Below are 16,860 nucleotides of genomic sequence, written 5' to 3'. Positions count from 1 at the left end.
AAAGTCCTCCCAGGTGAGTTGCTTGTCTTCTTACTTCTTTCAAGAAACAGAGACGTAGGTTCTCACAGCTCTGTTGGCCTCCCCTGCAGGCTTGGGCGCTGGAAAGGATCTTTTGCCTGAGAACAAGGCTCAGTCAAGTCTTCTCAAGGACCAGAGCCCTTTGGGAGCTGAAGATCTGAGCAATACTAGTTATCTAGGGGACTCACAACTTAAAGGTCAGACTCACAACAAATTATTAGTAGGAAGAAGATGAGAATATGAAGTCCCAGAGCAGCCATGCTGGGCAACTCAGGTTTCCATCCCCAGCCAGGACTTGACCATGAAGAATAAAGAACTCTTCACTCTCCTGACCAGGTCACTGAGTCAACCAGTAGATTAGTTTTGAAGAGTTAATACTTTGCATCAGCCCTGATTTTGACAGCAATTATTTCGATCAATATTGAGAACTGGTTAGAGATCCAAATTTGGTTTTAAAGAGAAGATTTTGATTCTATTCACAGTCATAATTGATAAGTGAACCATGTTCCAGGAGGCATAATTTATACTTACTGATAGAGAAAGGCATACTGTTCTTTGTATGTGTTTCTTCCAAGACGAGAGCTAATCACATAGTTATATGTTTTGCCTCTTCTTGAATTTCTGGAAGACAAAAAAGAGTTTACATTGCATCTTAAAGAACAAACATTTCTCTACTGCCTAGGTTCCCCTCCTTCCTGTCTGCCTCTGTATCTCCCGTGACGTCATGTAGGAGGGCTTCTGTTCATCATAAGCTTTGAGTCTTATAAGAAGGGCCACCACTGACTGGGACTGTTAACATCTACCAGGATCTTTACAGCCGTTATTTCTTGTTCTTATAAGGTGGGTACTGTCGTTACTCCATTTTTATAATTTGCAAGTACAAAGCTGGGATTTGAACTCAGATCCTACTCACCCCCAAATCCACCTGCTTTGGCCTGTACCTGTGGGACACCACTGAGACCATAAAAGATTCAGGCCACAATCAGCCCCAAACACTGTTCTGGCCCATGGCTGGGCTGCACCTCATACTTCCTGGTCGAGTATACCTCACCAGGTCACCCTGTCCATGCACCACTCCTGAGCATTTATCACATGCAGGATTCCCAGTTAACATTTTTTTGGACATTCTCTTCTGCTCTGAAAACCCCCAGGCATTTTCTCACAAGTCCTGGAACTATGATTCCAAATCAAGCTATTGTTTCTGTCCTGGGGGCTGAGGATACTGTGTGAAGTCCCACTGATCCTACCCCTCACCCTTATCAGGGAAACTTGACTCTCAGATGTGTTGAAAAAACTTGCTGATAACTCCACCCTGGGCAGAGCCTGACGCGGTTCTACTTCATCTTCCCACAAGAAGATCTGGGGCACGTCTAAGCTGTGGCATACTCTCAGGTTCCGTTGGAAAAAAGCAGAGTGTTTAGGGGCCAACGTAGACCCTACAGAAATTCCTGGGAATGAATATTCTAAGGCAGATCTGGTCATGGGAGCCCCAGGAGTGCAGACTGTGGATTCTGCTGGGCTTCCAGTTTGGGAAGGCTGGCCCTGTTCTGAATCTAGCCTTGCCAAGTCCTGGGTTGGCAAACTATTCGCAATGACTCAGCTGTGAAGTGACAGAGGTCCCTCCTGGCTTACAGGGAATCAGGAGACAAACAGACCTGGTTCTGCCTGGAGTCCATGGCACAGTCTAGGGAGGTTGGGAGAACCGAGACCACTGGGGGTGGGAGGACTTAATCCAGACCAACTGCGGGCAGGTGCCTGGAGCCCCCGTCCCCTCCGTCCCCCATAATTCTGAAAACTGGCCAGGGCCACTCCAAGGATGGCTGAGGGGGCTCAGAATAGAACATTGGCCTTGGAGGCAGACACGGCCCAGGTTCAAAGGTAGGTTTGGCCATTTACTGCCTGGGTGACCTTGGGCAGGTCCCTGCTCTCTGTGCCTCAGTCCCTCAGCTATAAGGGAAGCAGTGACGGTACCTACTCTACAGGTTGTTGTGGGGAGGAAATGAAATAGCACATGTAAATTGATCAACAGGATGCCTGGCAACTGTGATACCCTGGTTAGGGTATTGAAGGTACTTACAGCCCTCTGGACCATCACCTGCCATCGCAATTCCCTTACTTTGACTAGTAATGAACATCCCAACGTTTAGTCGCCACTGCTCCATACCAGGCACAGCTCAACCACTTACATGCATGATTAAATTTAATTATCGCCATGTCCCAGGAAGGAAGATGGTGGGTTCTATTATTATCTCCATTTACAGATGGGGAAAATGAGGTACAGTGAGGTTCAGTAACTTGCCCTTCGTGGCAAAGCCAGAATCCAAACCCAAGTGGTCTGAGCTTGGGTTATAATATAATATAATAATGGCCAGATATCACTGTTTTTTCAATCTGAATGGGGGGGGGGGTACAGGGCTGTTTGTTATCTCCTCTGTGCTTTTAACTATGTTTAAAATATTTCATAAGAAAAGGGAAGGGGGAGTGTAACATGCTCTTTGTAGAAAATTCAGAAAATACAGAAAATATATAGAAGAAGAAATCACATTAAATTCCTTGTAAATTTGTACCACTGTCCACATTTTGGTTCATTGCCTTTGAATCTTTTATATGTTTTTTGTTTCGTTTTGCTTTTTTACATAATTGAACTTGGTACCTATTGTATACTCTATTGTTTAATCTCATATCTACAAAAGAAACATTATATTAGAAGTTTTAAGAAATCAGTGTGTCTCAGAATTAATAGACGGGGGCCCTTGAATATGCATTTTTAACTCACTCTGGGGTGATTATTCTTTGAGAAATAAATCATAAATATAACCCAATATCATTTAAAGCTATTCGAGGACATTCATTTATAAAATTTTAATTTATAAAGTCAATTCAGAATTTTTGTCAAATATTCAAATCATACAGAAGTATATAAAATAAAAAGCAAATGTTCCCCATTTTCTTCTCACACCCCTTCCACAATGGTCCTCCGATCATACCCACCACCGCCCCAGAAGTAACCACTATTAACAGTTTGAGCACATCCTTCCTGTCTTTTATGCCGACGCAAACTCAAGCACACCCTCATTCATATATGATGTAGTGTGACTACTAAAATGGGCTCTTCTACCTACAATTCTGAACTTGCTTTTTTTACATATATGGTAGCCATCTTTCCATGCTGGAATATTTAGCTCTAACCTATTCTGTGGTAACCATGACTTTTAATCGCTACATAATATTCCAGCCTGTGGGCATATCATGATTTCATATTTGCGCGCAATCTTTTCTTTGTAACAGTACTTCTCAGCTCAGCCTCTAGTCTGTTTCTTTCATTTCTCTCGGTCCTGACTCCTCACCCGTTTCCCTCTTTTGCTTTATCATGTTAAAACTAGCTGGTTGAACGTTCTCAGGACCATGGTTAATAAAGTTGAAAGCCTGGGCAGTGTTGGCCACGTGACCTGGTGGTCTGGGCCAGTGTTGGCTCTCACACTAGTTTCAGTTCCCAGGGACTTTCAGATGCCCTTGCACCTGGCTTTGAGCCGACAGAGTGTCCAGGGGCCCTGTCTTTACCCGTTCAGTCTCTCCATCAGTGTGGGACAGATTATGTTGTTTCTGTCCTTGATTTCCATCAGGAGTATGATGTCACAGCGTTTGATGACCTGCAGAGAGAGAATTCCCAGGGGTGTGAGGCCATTTACTACAAATAATGAAATCTTTTATTGGGCACTTACTATAACATAACATACTATGTTGCTATTTTTTTTTAATTGAAGTATAGTTGATTTACAGTGTTGTGTTAATTTCTGCTGTACAGCAAAGTGACTCAATTATACATATATATACATTCTTTTTTTTATACTTTCTTTTTAATATTCTTTTCCATTATGGTTTGTCCCAGGACATTGACTATAGTTCCCTGTGCTATAAAGTAGGACCTTGTTGTCCATCCATTCTATATGTAATAGTCTGCATCTACTAACCTCAAACTCCCACTCATTTCTCCCCTTCCCTCTCCCCCTTGGCAAACACAAGTCTGTTCTTTATGTATGTAAGTCTGTTTCTGCTTCATAGATAGGTTCATTTGTGTCATATTTTAGATTCCACATATAAGTGATATCATATGGTATTTGTCTTTCTCTTTCTGACTTACTTCACTTCATATGATAATCTCTAGTTACACCCATGTTGCTGCAAATGGCATTATTTCATTCCTTTTTATGGCTGAGTAGTATTCCATTGTGTATATGTATTCAATACCTCATCTTCTTTATCCATTCATCTGTTGATGGATGTTTAGGGTGTTTCCATGTCCTGGCTATTGTGAATAGTGCTGCTATGAACATAGGGGTGCATGTATCTTTTTGAATGATAGTTTTGTCTGGATATATGTCCAGGAGTGGGATTGCTGGATCATATGGTAATTCTGTTTTTACTTTTCTGAGGAACTTCCATACTGTTTTCTACAGTGGCGGCACCAATTTACATTCCCACAACAGTGTAGGAGGGTTCCCTTTTCTCCACGCCCTCTCTAGCATTTATTATTTGTAGACTTTTTAATGATGGTCATTCTGACTGGTGTGAGGTCATACCTCATTGTAGTTTTGATTTGCATTTCTCTAATAATTAGCGATGTTGAGCATCTTTTCATGTGCCTATTGGCCATCTGTACATCTTTTTTGGAGAAATGTCTACTTAGGTCTTCTGCCCATTTTTCGATTGGGTTGTTTGTTTTTTTATTGTTGGGCACTGTGTTTTAAGTATCAAATTGCATGCTTTGTTAAATTAACTAACTTCTCTGAAATAAATGATGGACTCCCTGAGGAAAGTACTATTATCATGTCCATTTTAAAGACAAAGAGCCTGAGGTTCTTTCTGGGAAAGCTGAGGTACTATCCAAAGTCACCCAGCTAGAAAGTGGCTAGGCAGAATGTGAACCTAGGCAACCCAAGTCCAGAACCCAGGGTCATGACCCCTGCACGTCCTACTTCTTGGTTTTGCTTGAATAATTACAATAATAATAATAGTAAATATTTATTAAACCCTTAGTAAGTGAAGAATACCAGGCTGGATACTGCAGAAATAAAGAGGTATAATTATAATGTTAATAAGAGATAACATTTACTGTGAGCCTACTCTGAGCCTCACCAACCCTATCAGATGACTACGATTTTTAGCTCATTAAGCATAGGAGGAAACCACGCTCAGAGTGATTGAGTAACTAGTTTAAAGTCACACAGCCGGTATAGGTGGTAGAGTAGGATTTGAACTCAGGTTTACATGACTGCAAAGCCCAGCATGCTAAGCTATTAAAATATAGTTCCGCCCTCAAAGACTCATTATCAGTGAGAGAGGCAAATGCAAAGAGCTAGCTACAATGAGAGGCAAATGAAAGTTGTGCTAAATAAAAGTCAGAGCTGTGAGAGTGTTGAGGAATAATTAATTACATCTGCCCAGAGGATCAGGAAAGTCTCCAAGGAGGAGGAGGCATTTGAAAAGGCCCTGAGAGGTGAGGAAGAACTCAGTAAAAATGCAGGAGAGGCTCCTTCAGGGCAAGCAATAACCTAGAAACCAGGGTGCAGACCAAGCCGAAGCCCATTAGGGACGACAGGGACCTTTCTGTGTATGGGGTCCTGGTGGGCTGGAATTTGTCGCTCAAGGACAGGGTATCCCCAGTGTTAATTTCGTCCTCTCCAAAGACATGGAGCGGGGGGATTATGCCACTGGTCCTGTTTCCAGAGCACATATATGTTCCAGTTTCCTCTCCAAGAAGGGCATAGAAGAGAGAGCCACCAGTACTGGTCTGTGCAGCCATTAAGAAGTGCTGGGGGCTGAGGATGCACCTGTGTAGTGACAGAGGAGGAAGACTATGTCCAAGTCTGGATCCTTCCATCAATAGGCTTGCATTATATACCCTGAGAAGCCATAATTCAAGAAGAGTTATATAGCACAGAGTTCATTGCAGCTCTATTTACAATAGCCAGGACATGGAAGCAACCTAAGTGTCCATCACCAGATGAATGGATAAAGAAGATATGGCACATATATACAGTGGAATATTATTCAGCCATAAAAAGAAACAAAATCGAGTTGTTTGTAGTGAGGTGGATGGACCTAGAGCCTGTCATACAGAGTGAAGTAAGTCAGAAAGAGAAAAACAAATACTGTATGCTAACATATATGGAATCTAAAAAAAAAAAAAAAAAAAGGTTATGAAGAACCTAGGGGCAGGACAGCAATAAAGACGCAGACATAGAGAATGGACTTGAGGACATGGGGAGAGGGAAGGGTAAGCTGGGACGAAGTGAGAGAGTGGCATGGACACATATACACTACCAAATGTAAAGTAGATAGCTAGTGGAAGCAACCACATAACACAGGGAGATCAGCTCTGTGCTTTGTGACCACCTAGAGGGGTGGGATAGGGAGGGTGGGAGGGAGGGAGACGCAAGAGGGAGGAGATACGGGGATATGTGTATATGTATAGCTGATTCACTTTGTTAATACAGCAGAAACTAACACACCATTGTAAAGCAATTATACTCCAGTAAAGATGTTAAAAAAAAAAAGTAGGCTTGCATTTCATGGCATCAGCCTTGCAGGGTTCACCAAGGAGAGCTGGGTGCTGGTCATCCAGCCAGCCTGCTGATTTAGTCACTTATCACTGTCAGATCTTTCTGGAAGACATTTTAGAATATGTGTCAAAAGCCTTAAAAAAAATGCATTAATCCTTTGGTCTAGTTTTCCCACTTTGAGGAATGTTTTCCACTGTAAAAAGGTATCTACTACTTCTCTACACCTCAGTTTCCTCATCTATAAATTGGCATAATGATAGTCATTCCCTCACAGGATTGCTAGAGGACAGATGGATACTTAGAGCAGTGCCAGCCATACAGGAGGCAAACAACAAAGTATTGTTATTATTATTACTTACACAGATCAAAGAGGAAGATGCATTGCAACAGAAAAATTGGAAACAACCTAAGCATCCCCAAATAGGAAAGCATTAAATGAAACATGTTGCAAACACAGCATAAGGCATTAAAAGTTGTGTTTTAAAAGAATATTAATAACATGTGAAATACTTCTCATATAAGAGCAGAATACAAAACTGATGATATAGGGTGTCTCCATGCTGCAAAATAGATGCAGATTTATGTATTTATTTTTGCGTAGAAAAATGCCCATAACAAGTACCAACAACTGTTATCGTCAAGTGATAGGATACTTCTTTATATGTTTCTGTATTTTCAAAATAGTCCATAATGACTATTTTTAATTTAATAAAATTAATTTGTAAATTATAAGTTTATAATTTAAAAATTATACCTTTATAATTTTAAAAAATTAAGCTGTTATTAAGAAAGAAAACTGCTTTATGAGGAAGGAATTGCGGGTGAAGAGGTGATGGCCAATATTTATGAAGACATGACAGGTGTGATCATAGCTTATTTAACATAAGTTAAATGAGTTGTCTTATATAAAGCGTCTACAGTGCCTGGCATATAGTGGGCTTAGCGAAGGCTTTATAAACGTTAGCTCTTATCATGGACTCATTACATTTTCACAATAACCCTGTGCTGCATTTACATTTCACAATAACCCTTTCTTGCTGAAAGGCACGGGGGGCTCAGGGAGGAGAAAGGCCGTCCGGAGCCGGCGCACCTGGCTGCCAGGTGGAAGCTGAACCCAGGGCTCCTGGCGCTCCCCCCAGAATGTGGTGCCTCTGGGGTTTTCTAAGGTAATAAAACCCAGAGTCCTGGGAAAGGTTTCAACTCCAGCATCAAAAATAAATTAACCTCTAAATAAAGAGAGTCAACTGACTCCAGAGGAATGTGAGCAGAGTCCCAAGACATTGGTCAGATTACCCAAGGAAAGTCTTATCAAAGTGGGGAGAAAGATTAGAATTGGAAGTTGGGATAAGGTTGATGGCTGGAGGGGGAGAGAACGAGGAAGAAAGGGGGGGGGGCGTAGAGAGAGATAGGGTGCGCACACACACATACACATGCACACACACACACATACACATGCACACACACACACACACACACACACACACACACACACACGCACACGCTACCTTCACCCTAGGGACTAACTTCAGTTAAATTCCTCCTGAGTCTCTTAAAGTCTGAAAGCTGTAGAGAGAGTGTGAAGGGTGTCCAGCGATCCTTCTGACAGGAAGGGGGGCTCACCTTCACAATGACATCCATGGCATTACAGTTTGCCTTCTTGGATTCCCCAAAGGACCTCACATTAAAGGAGCAGATCCTCAGGGCCAGGGCGCTGTGGGTGGAGAGGAGGAGAAGCAGCAGGGAGGCCAGCGGCAGAGGCATCCCGGGCTCCTCTGGCTTCAGGGCTTGAAGAGAGGACAGCAGTGTCTGGAGAGCGGGCTCCTGGCCACCGCCTCAGGCTCTGCTGACTTGTTAAGCCTGCAGATAACAGGAATTACTGGATTCCTTGTTGCTGCTTTCACTTCTCTGAGGAACTGAAGATCATGGATTTCATTCTGCAGGGAAATGAAGGAAATGAGCTAGTTTTTGGGATCCCTTGTTTTTGTCACTCGGGTGAGGAAACTGGTCAGTTTAATCTAGGCACCAGTCTCTGCAAAGTCACTCTTAACCCAGCTGGAAGCCAGCTGTGACCTCTGGTCATCTCTGCTGTGGTCACATACCATGTTCCTTCTCCTGGAAATTGATGAACTCGGAAATGGTCCACCCCAGAGGGCATCTGGGGTGTAGAGCCTTCTGCAGGGGGGAAGGGGCGGGGCAGGGTCAGTGGGAAATTCTGCCAGATTTTCTGCCATCACTGGGACTTGGCAGCTAGCTATCCCTGGACACACTGAGATTCCAGCTCACCAATGACACTGATGGGCATAATTAAGATAGAGTCTGGTTTGTTTCTTTTTAAATTAAATTAAATTAATTAATTAATTAATTTATTTATTTATGGCTGTGTTGCATCTTCGTTGCTGCGAGTGGGGGCTATTCTTCAGAGCGGTACATGGGCTTCTCTTTGTGGTGGCTTCTCTTGTTGCAGAGCACAGGCTCTAGGTACGGAGGCTTCAGTAGCTGTGTCACGTGGGCTCAGTAGTTGTGGCTCGCAGGCTCTAGAGCATAGGCTCAGTAGTTGGGGCACATGGGCTTAGTTGCTCCATGGCATGTGGGATCTTCCCAGACCAGGGCTTGAACCCGTGTGCCCTGCATTGGCAGGCGGATTCTTAAGCACTGCGCCACCAGGGAAGCCCCTGGCAGGCAGATTCTAAACCACTGTGCCACCAGGGAAGTCCAAGTCTGGTTTGAATTACATAATTTTTAAGGCAAGTTTTGTTGTGTACAGTTTAACATACCAAGTACTCGCAGTGTGTTGCCAGGAAAAGCAGTTGCTTGTCTGCTGGGATGGGTCAACTACCCTTGCACTTAAGCCCCTGGAGAGATCCATGATTCAACCTGGTATTATTTAATGTTTATGAGAGAGAGTTGTGTGGCCCCAAGAAAGGAAGGTTTTGCAAGAATTGTAGGATTTCAGTCCAAGTAAAATAGCTTTTAGAGCTTTGGGCAGGAAGATAGGAAGATCTGAAAAGCAAAAGAAGTACAAAATCAAATCAAGTTATAAACCCAAGTAGGATTTGCAGACTTTGGCAAGGAAAATTCTTCTGCGAAGAGGGGAGGTAATAAGAATAACTTGAAACCAAGCGTTGGGATCTCCGGACTACCCCCTCCTGAAGTGATGGGCATGTGGTCACAGCCACCGGGAAAAGCGTGCAGGTATCGCCAACATACATCCGGTCAGCATCCTGGATGAAATCTGTGGCCAGGTATGCCCAGGCATTCTAAGGAGATAATCCCAAATAGTACATGAAAGGAAGTAATGGCTTCCTGAGCTCATGGGGATGTGAATCTCCCTCTTGGCCACAGCCCAGGCCTTAAGCCTGGTTGAGTCACTGGTGAAAAGCTGCTGGTGATTGTCCTTCCTGGTGAGTGGGCATCTTCTGACCAGAGGAATATTTAGAAGTCAGTGTGGTACACATTTTTTGTGTCTTTCAAGAAGGAATTTGTACATATGTGGTTTTTATTATCTTGTAACATATGAGAGATTTTGACCTATTAAATTGGCAATCTGGTAATCCCAACATAAAATGTGCAGTTGAGGGAATCTTTTTAGATTTGTAACTTTAGGTTGAAACCTTACTAAGTTTCTGTACAGTTGTGGAACATTTATAAGAATTTTGGGTTAACAGTGTTTTATAAGTTTAATTTTTTTAGACTTAGAATTACTTAGCATTAAAAAGGATGGTTTTTTTGTTAGTTCAGAAAACTGAAGAACTTTACAAGGAAATAGGTGTATAAAAGAAGTTTAAAATGTTTGTAAATGGGTGCATAACCTTTAGGGGTAATTATTTAAGTTTGTTGGATGTGGAGTTGCCAGATTTAGCAAATAAAAATACAGAACACTAGATCAATTTGAATTTTAGATCATTCAAATTTAATTGGGCATCCTGTATTTTATCTGGCAATACCAACTGGACGTATAAAAGGAATAAAAACTTTTTTTTTAGATTTATTAATTATTTATTTATTTTGTTTATTTTTGTCTGCGTCAGGTCTTAGTTGCGGCACGCGCGCTCTTCGTTGAGGCACACGGGCTTCTCTCTAGTTGTGGCTTGCAGGTTTTCTCTTCTCTAGTTGTAGTGCCTGGGCTCCAGGGCGCGTGGGCTCCGTAGTTGTGGCGTGCAGGTTTCAGAGCATGTGCGCTCTGTAGTTTGCAACATGCAGGCTCTCTAGTTGAAATGCGTGTCCCCTGCATTGTAAGGCGGATTCTTTACCCTGGACCACGAGGGAAGTCCCAGGAATAAAAACTTTTATAAGCTGAACTCAAAAGCATGACACTGTCTAAGGCAATAACCACCCTGTCAGGGTCCTGGGAAAGGTTTTAATTCCCAGCATCAAAAATAACCTAAACTATAGGATGAGTGAGTCAATTAATGTTTTTGAATTTTTTTTTTAAATCATTTGTGCAATTCACAGCACTTTTTTTTTTTTATAGCTACTTTTATTTATTTATTTATTTATTTATTTGGCTGTGTTGGGTCTTCGTTTCGTGCGAGGGCTTTCTCTAGCTGCGGCAAGTGGGGGCCACTCCTCATCGCGGTGCGCAGGCCTTTCACTATCGCGGCCCCTCCCGTTCCGGGGCACAGGCTCCAGACGCGCAGGCTCAGTAGTTGTCGCTCACGGGCCCAGTTGCTCTGCGGCATGTGGGATGTTCCCAGACCAGGGCTCGAACCCGTGTCCCCTGCATTAGCAGGCAGGTTCTCAACCACTGCGCCACCAGGGACGCCCCGGTGTTTTTGAATTTTTAAGTTTGATAATTTGAATATTAATTTGAAAAATAAAGGAACCTCTGATTAGTGGTTTCTATATATAGAAACTGCCCTTGAGGACTTCAAAAAAATCACATGAACAGACGGAAGAGATTGACCCCATTCTGTAATTAGCACATTGACTGCATGGACTTGAACTGTTTTTTAAAAAGTGCCTGGATTCTGGAAGTAAAATCCTAAGAGTCAGATTTAACTGAATCCAGCTAAGTGCAGGGGCTTTGCTGAGTGCTTTCTGTTTCATCTCACTTAACACTCCCGCAGGTCCTTATTATGGTCCCTCCATTTTGCAGATGAGTAAACTGAGGCTTGTGCCCAAGGATACACAGCTAGCATGTTGCAGAGCTGGGCTTTGATCCCGGTCACTCTGACTCCGGGTCAGCCTTCTCCCCCACCAAACCAGGCACACCACACCTCAATGAGAAATCTGCAGGACTTCGCTGGTGGCGCAGTGGTTAAGAATCTGCCTGCCAATGCAGGGGACATGGGTTCGAGCCCTGGTCCAGGAAGATCCCACATGCCGCAGAGCAACTAAGCCCACATGCCGCAACTACTGCGCCTGCGCTCTACAGCCTGAGAGCCACAGCTACTGAGCCCACGCACCGCAACTACTGAAGCCCTCACGCCTAGAGCCGGTGCTCCACAACAAGAGAAGCCACCGCAGTGAGAAGCCCGCGCACCGCAACTAGAGAAAGCCTGCCTGCATGCAGCAATGAAGACCTAATGCAGCCAGGCAGTGAGGAGATAAAAGAGAACTTCCACTTTTTATTGTGTACACTTGGGTGTTGTTTGAATTTTTTTTTTAACAAAAACATGTACTTGTTTAGTTATTAGAAAAATAAAGTGCTAAAAGCTTTTTATTCTTTTAAGCTGATTAAACAATGCCCATGCCAGCACGTCCTTCTGTGCCAGCTTAGCCTCAGGCAGCTCTCACCCAGCCCCAGGAGTCACTGATAATGTGAGGGGCTGGAGCGACAAGGCTGCACTGGTGGCCCAGGGACAGCAGAAACCCTCTGCTCCTCCTTCTGTCCGGCTTCCTTGTTGGGAATTGGGAGTTTGAGACAATCTCTTCCGGAAGCCTGGAGCCTGGAAGGAAAGGCAGGCACTGACCTGACCCACACTGAACGCTCTGAGGTGTCCTTCCTTCTGCCATTTAGTGGCTATGGATGACATTTCCTGTAGCATGAACTTCCAAACACTAGTCTGTAAGATGCTCCTGAAAAAAAGGATACACATATATTGGAGATTTATAATGCACCTTAGCATATTAATGCTAATATTAAATGCTGAAAAGTCCTGTCCTAAACAAAGCTGCTTAACTATGTTGGAACAGTATGTCCGGAATTTATTGTCCATGGAACACTTTTCTTCACATAATGCCTTTTAGTATCTTGAGCTATGTCCACCTTGGGAAACACCATCCTGATTGAGCAGGGACAGTCTGATCCCCTCAAAGCCTTAAGCTCTAGTCCTTGTCAATCGTCCCTACTGAAGAGTCCCAGGTATGTCATATGAGTGGGCAGACATGAGGATCAGGAGTTGAGATGCATGGCCCCAGACACCACAGGCAGCCACAGCCATTCACCATGGGCGCTGGTGGGGCAAGAGTCAGTGGGGGACAAAGGGTACCTCAGAATTTGAGGAAGGCAAGATGGGGATTCCGGGGGGAGCGAAAGTATCACAGGCTGAGTTACCCAAAAGCAACAAAAAGAAACAAGGGGCCTGGGGCATCCCTGGCTGTCCAGTGGTTAAGACTCCACCCTTCTGCTGCAGTGGGCACAGGTTGGATCCCTGGTCGGGGAAGTTCCCTGAAAAAAAAAAAAAGAAAAAGAAACAAGGGACCCGTAGGAAAGTTTCCATTATTGGCAGGGGATGAAGTGCATAACTCAGAACAGGTGTTTCCAGTGACTGATGCCATTCCGTGTGTAATAAGGAGTGAGCCCTAGCAATAATCTTGTAATAAATGCAAATTGCCTTAGTCATTAAGTTTCGCAACCAGCTTGGCGTTTGGAGCAGGGGAGGTGCATTATTTAAGGTTGCGTAATTGTGACAGATCTCACCTTTGTATGATGGTTTCCAACTGATGAAGCAGGCTCTGGTTTGACCTCAAGCAGCATCTTCCACAAGGGGCTGTGTCTGGACCTCAAGCGGGTTGCTCTCTGAAGGCAGTCACTGCTCTGACTAGAGCCCTTCAAAGGCTCTTTATTTGGCATAAAGACCAAACTCCTTATTGTGGCCTCTACCTACCCACCCCTTCAAGGTCACATCCTCTATTCTCTTCTTCTTCCCCCGCTGGCCTCCCCTCGTACTGCTTGGCTTTCAGTTCCTGCCTCAGAGCCTTTGCATGGCTGTTCCCTCCACCTGCAAGGCTCTTCCTTCCTCCCACCTCCAAGTCTCAGCTTCAATGCCACTCTCTCCCTGGCCCCCCTCAGCCCATCAGGGGCTTGCCTCTTACTCTCTTTTCATGGAGCCCAGGTCTTTGCTTCATGGCGTGTGTGATGATGTATTATTGTCTACGAGCTTGTGGGCTGTCTAATGTCCATCCACCCCCGACCCCTGACAGCTCACGCCGGCAGGGACATATATGTGCGTCTGTGCTGCCCAGGACAGGACTGGGCATGTAGCAGGTGCTCAGTAAATCATTGTTGAATGCATGATGTGATGCTCTGACTGACTCCAGAGCCTAGCTTCTCAACCACCTGAGAAGTTGCTGAGCCAGGGGAACTCAAGTCCCTGGATAACCGAGGGAGACCCCAGGCCACTGAGACAAAAGAAATAATAACAGAAACCACTACAGGCCATCTGCCTTTCTCGGAGCACTAGGTGCTAAGTTCTCACATAACTCCCTGACCTTGGGAGCGGAGCAGGGAGCAGGCTTCTCACTCTCGGCACTGATGACATTTGGGGCCAGATAATTCTTTGTTGTGGGGACTGCCCCATGCATTGTAGGATGTTTAGCAGCATTCTTAGCCTCTACCCACTAGATGCCCGTAGCAACCCCCTAGTAATGACCACCAAAAATGTCTCCAGACATTGCCAAATGCCCCCGTGAGGGTGGAGATCACCCCATGTTGAGAATGCTGGTGTGGAGGTTAAAGCATACGCACTTCCATTTACGGCTGTTCAACCTCGGGCAAGTGTCTAAACTTCTCCGTGCCCATTTCCTCGCTTTTGAAAATGGGGGTAATAATAGCTCTTACATGGTAGAGCTGTGAAGATTTAGTGAGTTAGGGGTATTTAGTGGCCCTTAGGGGTATTCAGTTAGGGTGATATTCTGTCTTCAGAATAAACTGTGCAAAGAAGGGATTGCCATCCCCATTTTACAGATGAGAACATTGAGAGAGGTAATGAAGTCAGGCCCCAGTTGCTGACTGTGAAGTGACATCAAAGGCAGGAATTTGGGTTCTCAGGATTAATTCCCTTTGCCAGATCTTCATGGGTACAAAATGGCCCATTAACTCTAGACCTCATCTGACCAATTGCAAACTCTGAGCTGGTGGTGTTGTATTTAATGGGTTAGATCTGCCAGGGTGGGACTAGGGTGAGGCAAATGAGACACTGGCCTTGGGTGTGAACTTTAAGGGGGTGCCAAACAACTCAGTAATCAAGATAAATAGTATTTTATGAAATAGTTTGAATAATTATTCAAATTAATGCAGAAACATCCATAATGAACAAAGTATCAAAATCTTAAATAAAGACAAGATCCAACTCTGCATTTTCATGAGTCTGCCTCATTCACCTCACCCTAATTCTACCCCTGGGACCTGCAGATCTGTGCAACCACTCAGTGGCACACTTGGCGGGAAGGATGACATTGGAGAAAACAGCTCCCTCTTCTGACTGGTAGTGAACACTGCTCCTTTTCTGAGGAGCCAAGTTCACCTTTCTTGCCCCTTGAAGCAGCATCCTCATGGTAGAAAAGTCTCTTCGGGCACCACAGTGCTTTTCGCCCTGACCCCTTCATGAGGCATCTAGATTAAAAGGTTACAGGCAGGGCAAATGATGCCGTTGGAGCCCCCAGCCCACCACTTCCCACTGGCCTCTGCCCTGCGCTGGATTGGTTGCCTTTCTCATTACCACCTGTGCAGACATGCCCAGTGACCTGTCTCCACTTCTAGGGAAGATTCTAAAGCTGCCCGTTAATAGAAAGTAAGCTTTTCGGGCTCACCAGGAAAAGGGACGGTGAAGAAACAGAACCAAGAGGCTCCTCACAGCTGCTGACTAGCGAGCAGAGAGCGGGCTGTTTCTGTAACTGCACAGTTTCTTCTTCTTTTTTTTTTTTTTGGCTGCACCGTGCAGGATCTTAGTTCCCCCACCAGGGATCGAACCCGCACCCCCTGCAGTGGAAGTGAGGAGTCTTAACTACTGGACCGCCAGGGAAGTCCCCTCTTATTCTTCTTTTAAACGTGTGGTAGCTCTTAGCTACGTTTTATTTATTTATGTTTTACTTTTTATTTTGAAATAATTTCAAACATGCATGAAAGTTGCAAAAGTAGCCCCCAAACTCACATATCCTTCATCCAGATTCACCAATGAACCACAAGATAATTATAATTATAAAATATTATAGCAATTATAAAACTAGAAAGTTTGGCAATTATACATTACCTAATCTACAGACCTTATTCAGGCTTTACCAGTTATTCTAATAATGTCCTTTATAGCAATATTTTCTTTCTGATTCAGAAGCCAATCCAAGATTATGCATTGTTCTTAGCAGTCTTGTCTCCTTGGTCTCCTCTACTCTTTTTTTTTTTAAATTTATTGTTTATTTATTTATTTATCTATTTTTGGCTGCGTTGGGTCTTCGTTGCTGCACGCGGGCTTTCTCTAGTTGCGGCGAGCGGGGGCTACTCTTTGTTGCGGTGCGCGGGCTTCTCATTGCGGTGGCTTCTCTTGTTGTGGAGCATGGGCTCTAGGCACGCGGGCTTCAGTAGTTGTGGCTCGCGGGCTCTAGAGCGCAGACTCAGTAGTTGTGGTGCACGAGCTTAGTTGCTCCGCAGTACGTGGGATCTTCCTGGACCAGGGATGGAACCCGTGTCCCCTGCTTTGGCAGGCAGATTCTTAACCACTGCGCCACCAGGGAAGCCCGGTCTCCTCTACTCTTTGTCTTTCACATCCTCGACATTGTTGAAGTGTACAGGCCAGTTATCTCAATTTAAGTTTGTCTGAGGTTTCCTCATGATTACGTTAACATGATGCATTTTTGGCATGAATACTACTTTATGTGTCTCATGGAATTTCTTTTTCTGTTTTTTTTTTTTAAATTAATTAATTAATTAATTTTTGACTGCATTGGGTCTTCGTTGCTGCACGCAGGTTTTCTCTAGTTGCAGCAAGCAGGGGCTGCTCTCCGTTGGGGTGTGTGGGCTTCTCATTGTGGTGGCTTCTCTTGTGGCAGAGGACAGGCTCTAGGCACGCGGGCTTCAGTAGTTGTGGCACACGGGCTCAGTAGTTGTGGCTTGTGGGCTCTA

At 44.3% G+C, this 16,860-nt stretch overlaps 1 protein-coding gene across 2 annotated transcripts in view; it reads right to left on the bottom strand.

Annotated features, from left to right (window-relative positions):
* Positions 1 to 15,235, bottom strand: part of DNASE1L3 (deoxyribonuclease 1L3) — a 45,888-nt gene extending 30,653 nt beyond the window's left edge. Inside the window, exons 1-3 of one of the 2 annotated variants that reach the window (XM_082344815.1) lie at positions 8,202 to 15,235; positions 3,580 to 3,668; positions 550 to 639 (exon numbers count right to left, since the gene is read on the bottom strand). In XM_082344815.1, coding sequence (XP_082200941.1) covers positions 550 to 639; positions 3,580 to 3,668; positions 8,202 to 8,342 — 320 coding nt within the window. In that variant the 5' untranslated portion in view covers positions 8,343 to 15,235. The remainder of the gene's footprint in view (positions 1 to 549; positions 640 to 3,579; positions 3,669 to 8,201) is intronic. The other variant, XM_082344814.1, reaches the window with a different exon arrangement.
* Positions 15,236 to 16,860: the final 1,625 nt, after the last annotated feature.

Source organism: Balaenoptera borealis, assembly GCF_965194805.1.
Source record: "Balaenoptera borealis genome assembly, chromosome: 12".
In the NCBI taxonomy this organism is placed as follows: Eukaryota; Metazoa; Chordata; class Mammalia; order Artiodactyla; family Balaenopteridae; genus Balaenoptera; species Balaenoptera borealis.
Note: the sequence above shows the minus strand (reverse complement) of the source record. Positions and strands in the feature narration are given on the sequence as shown.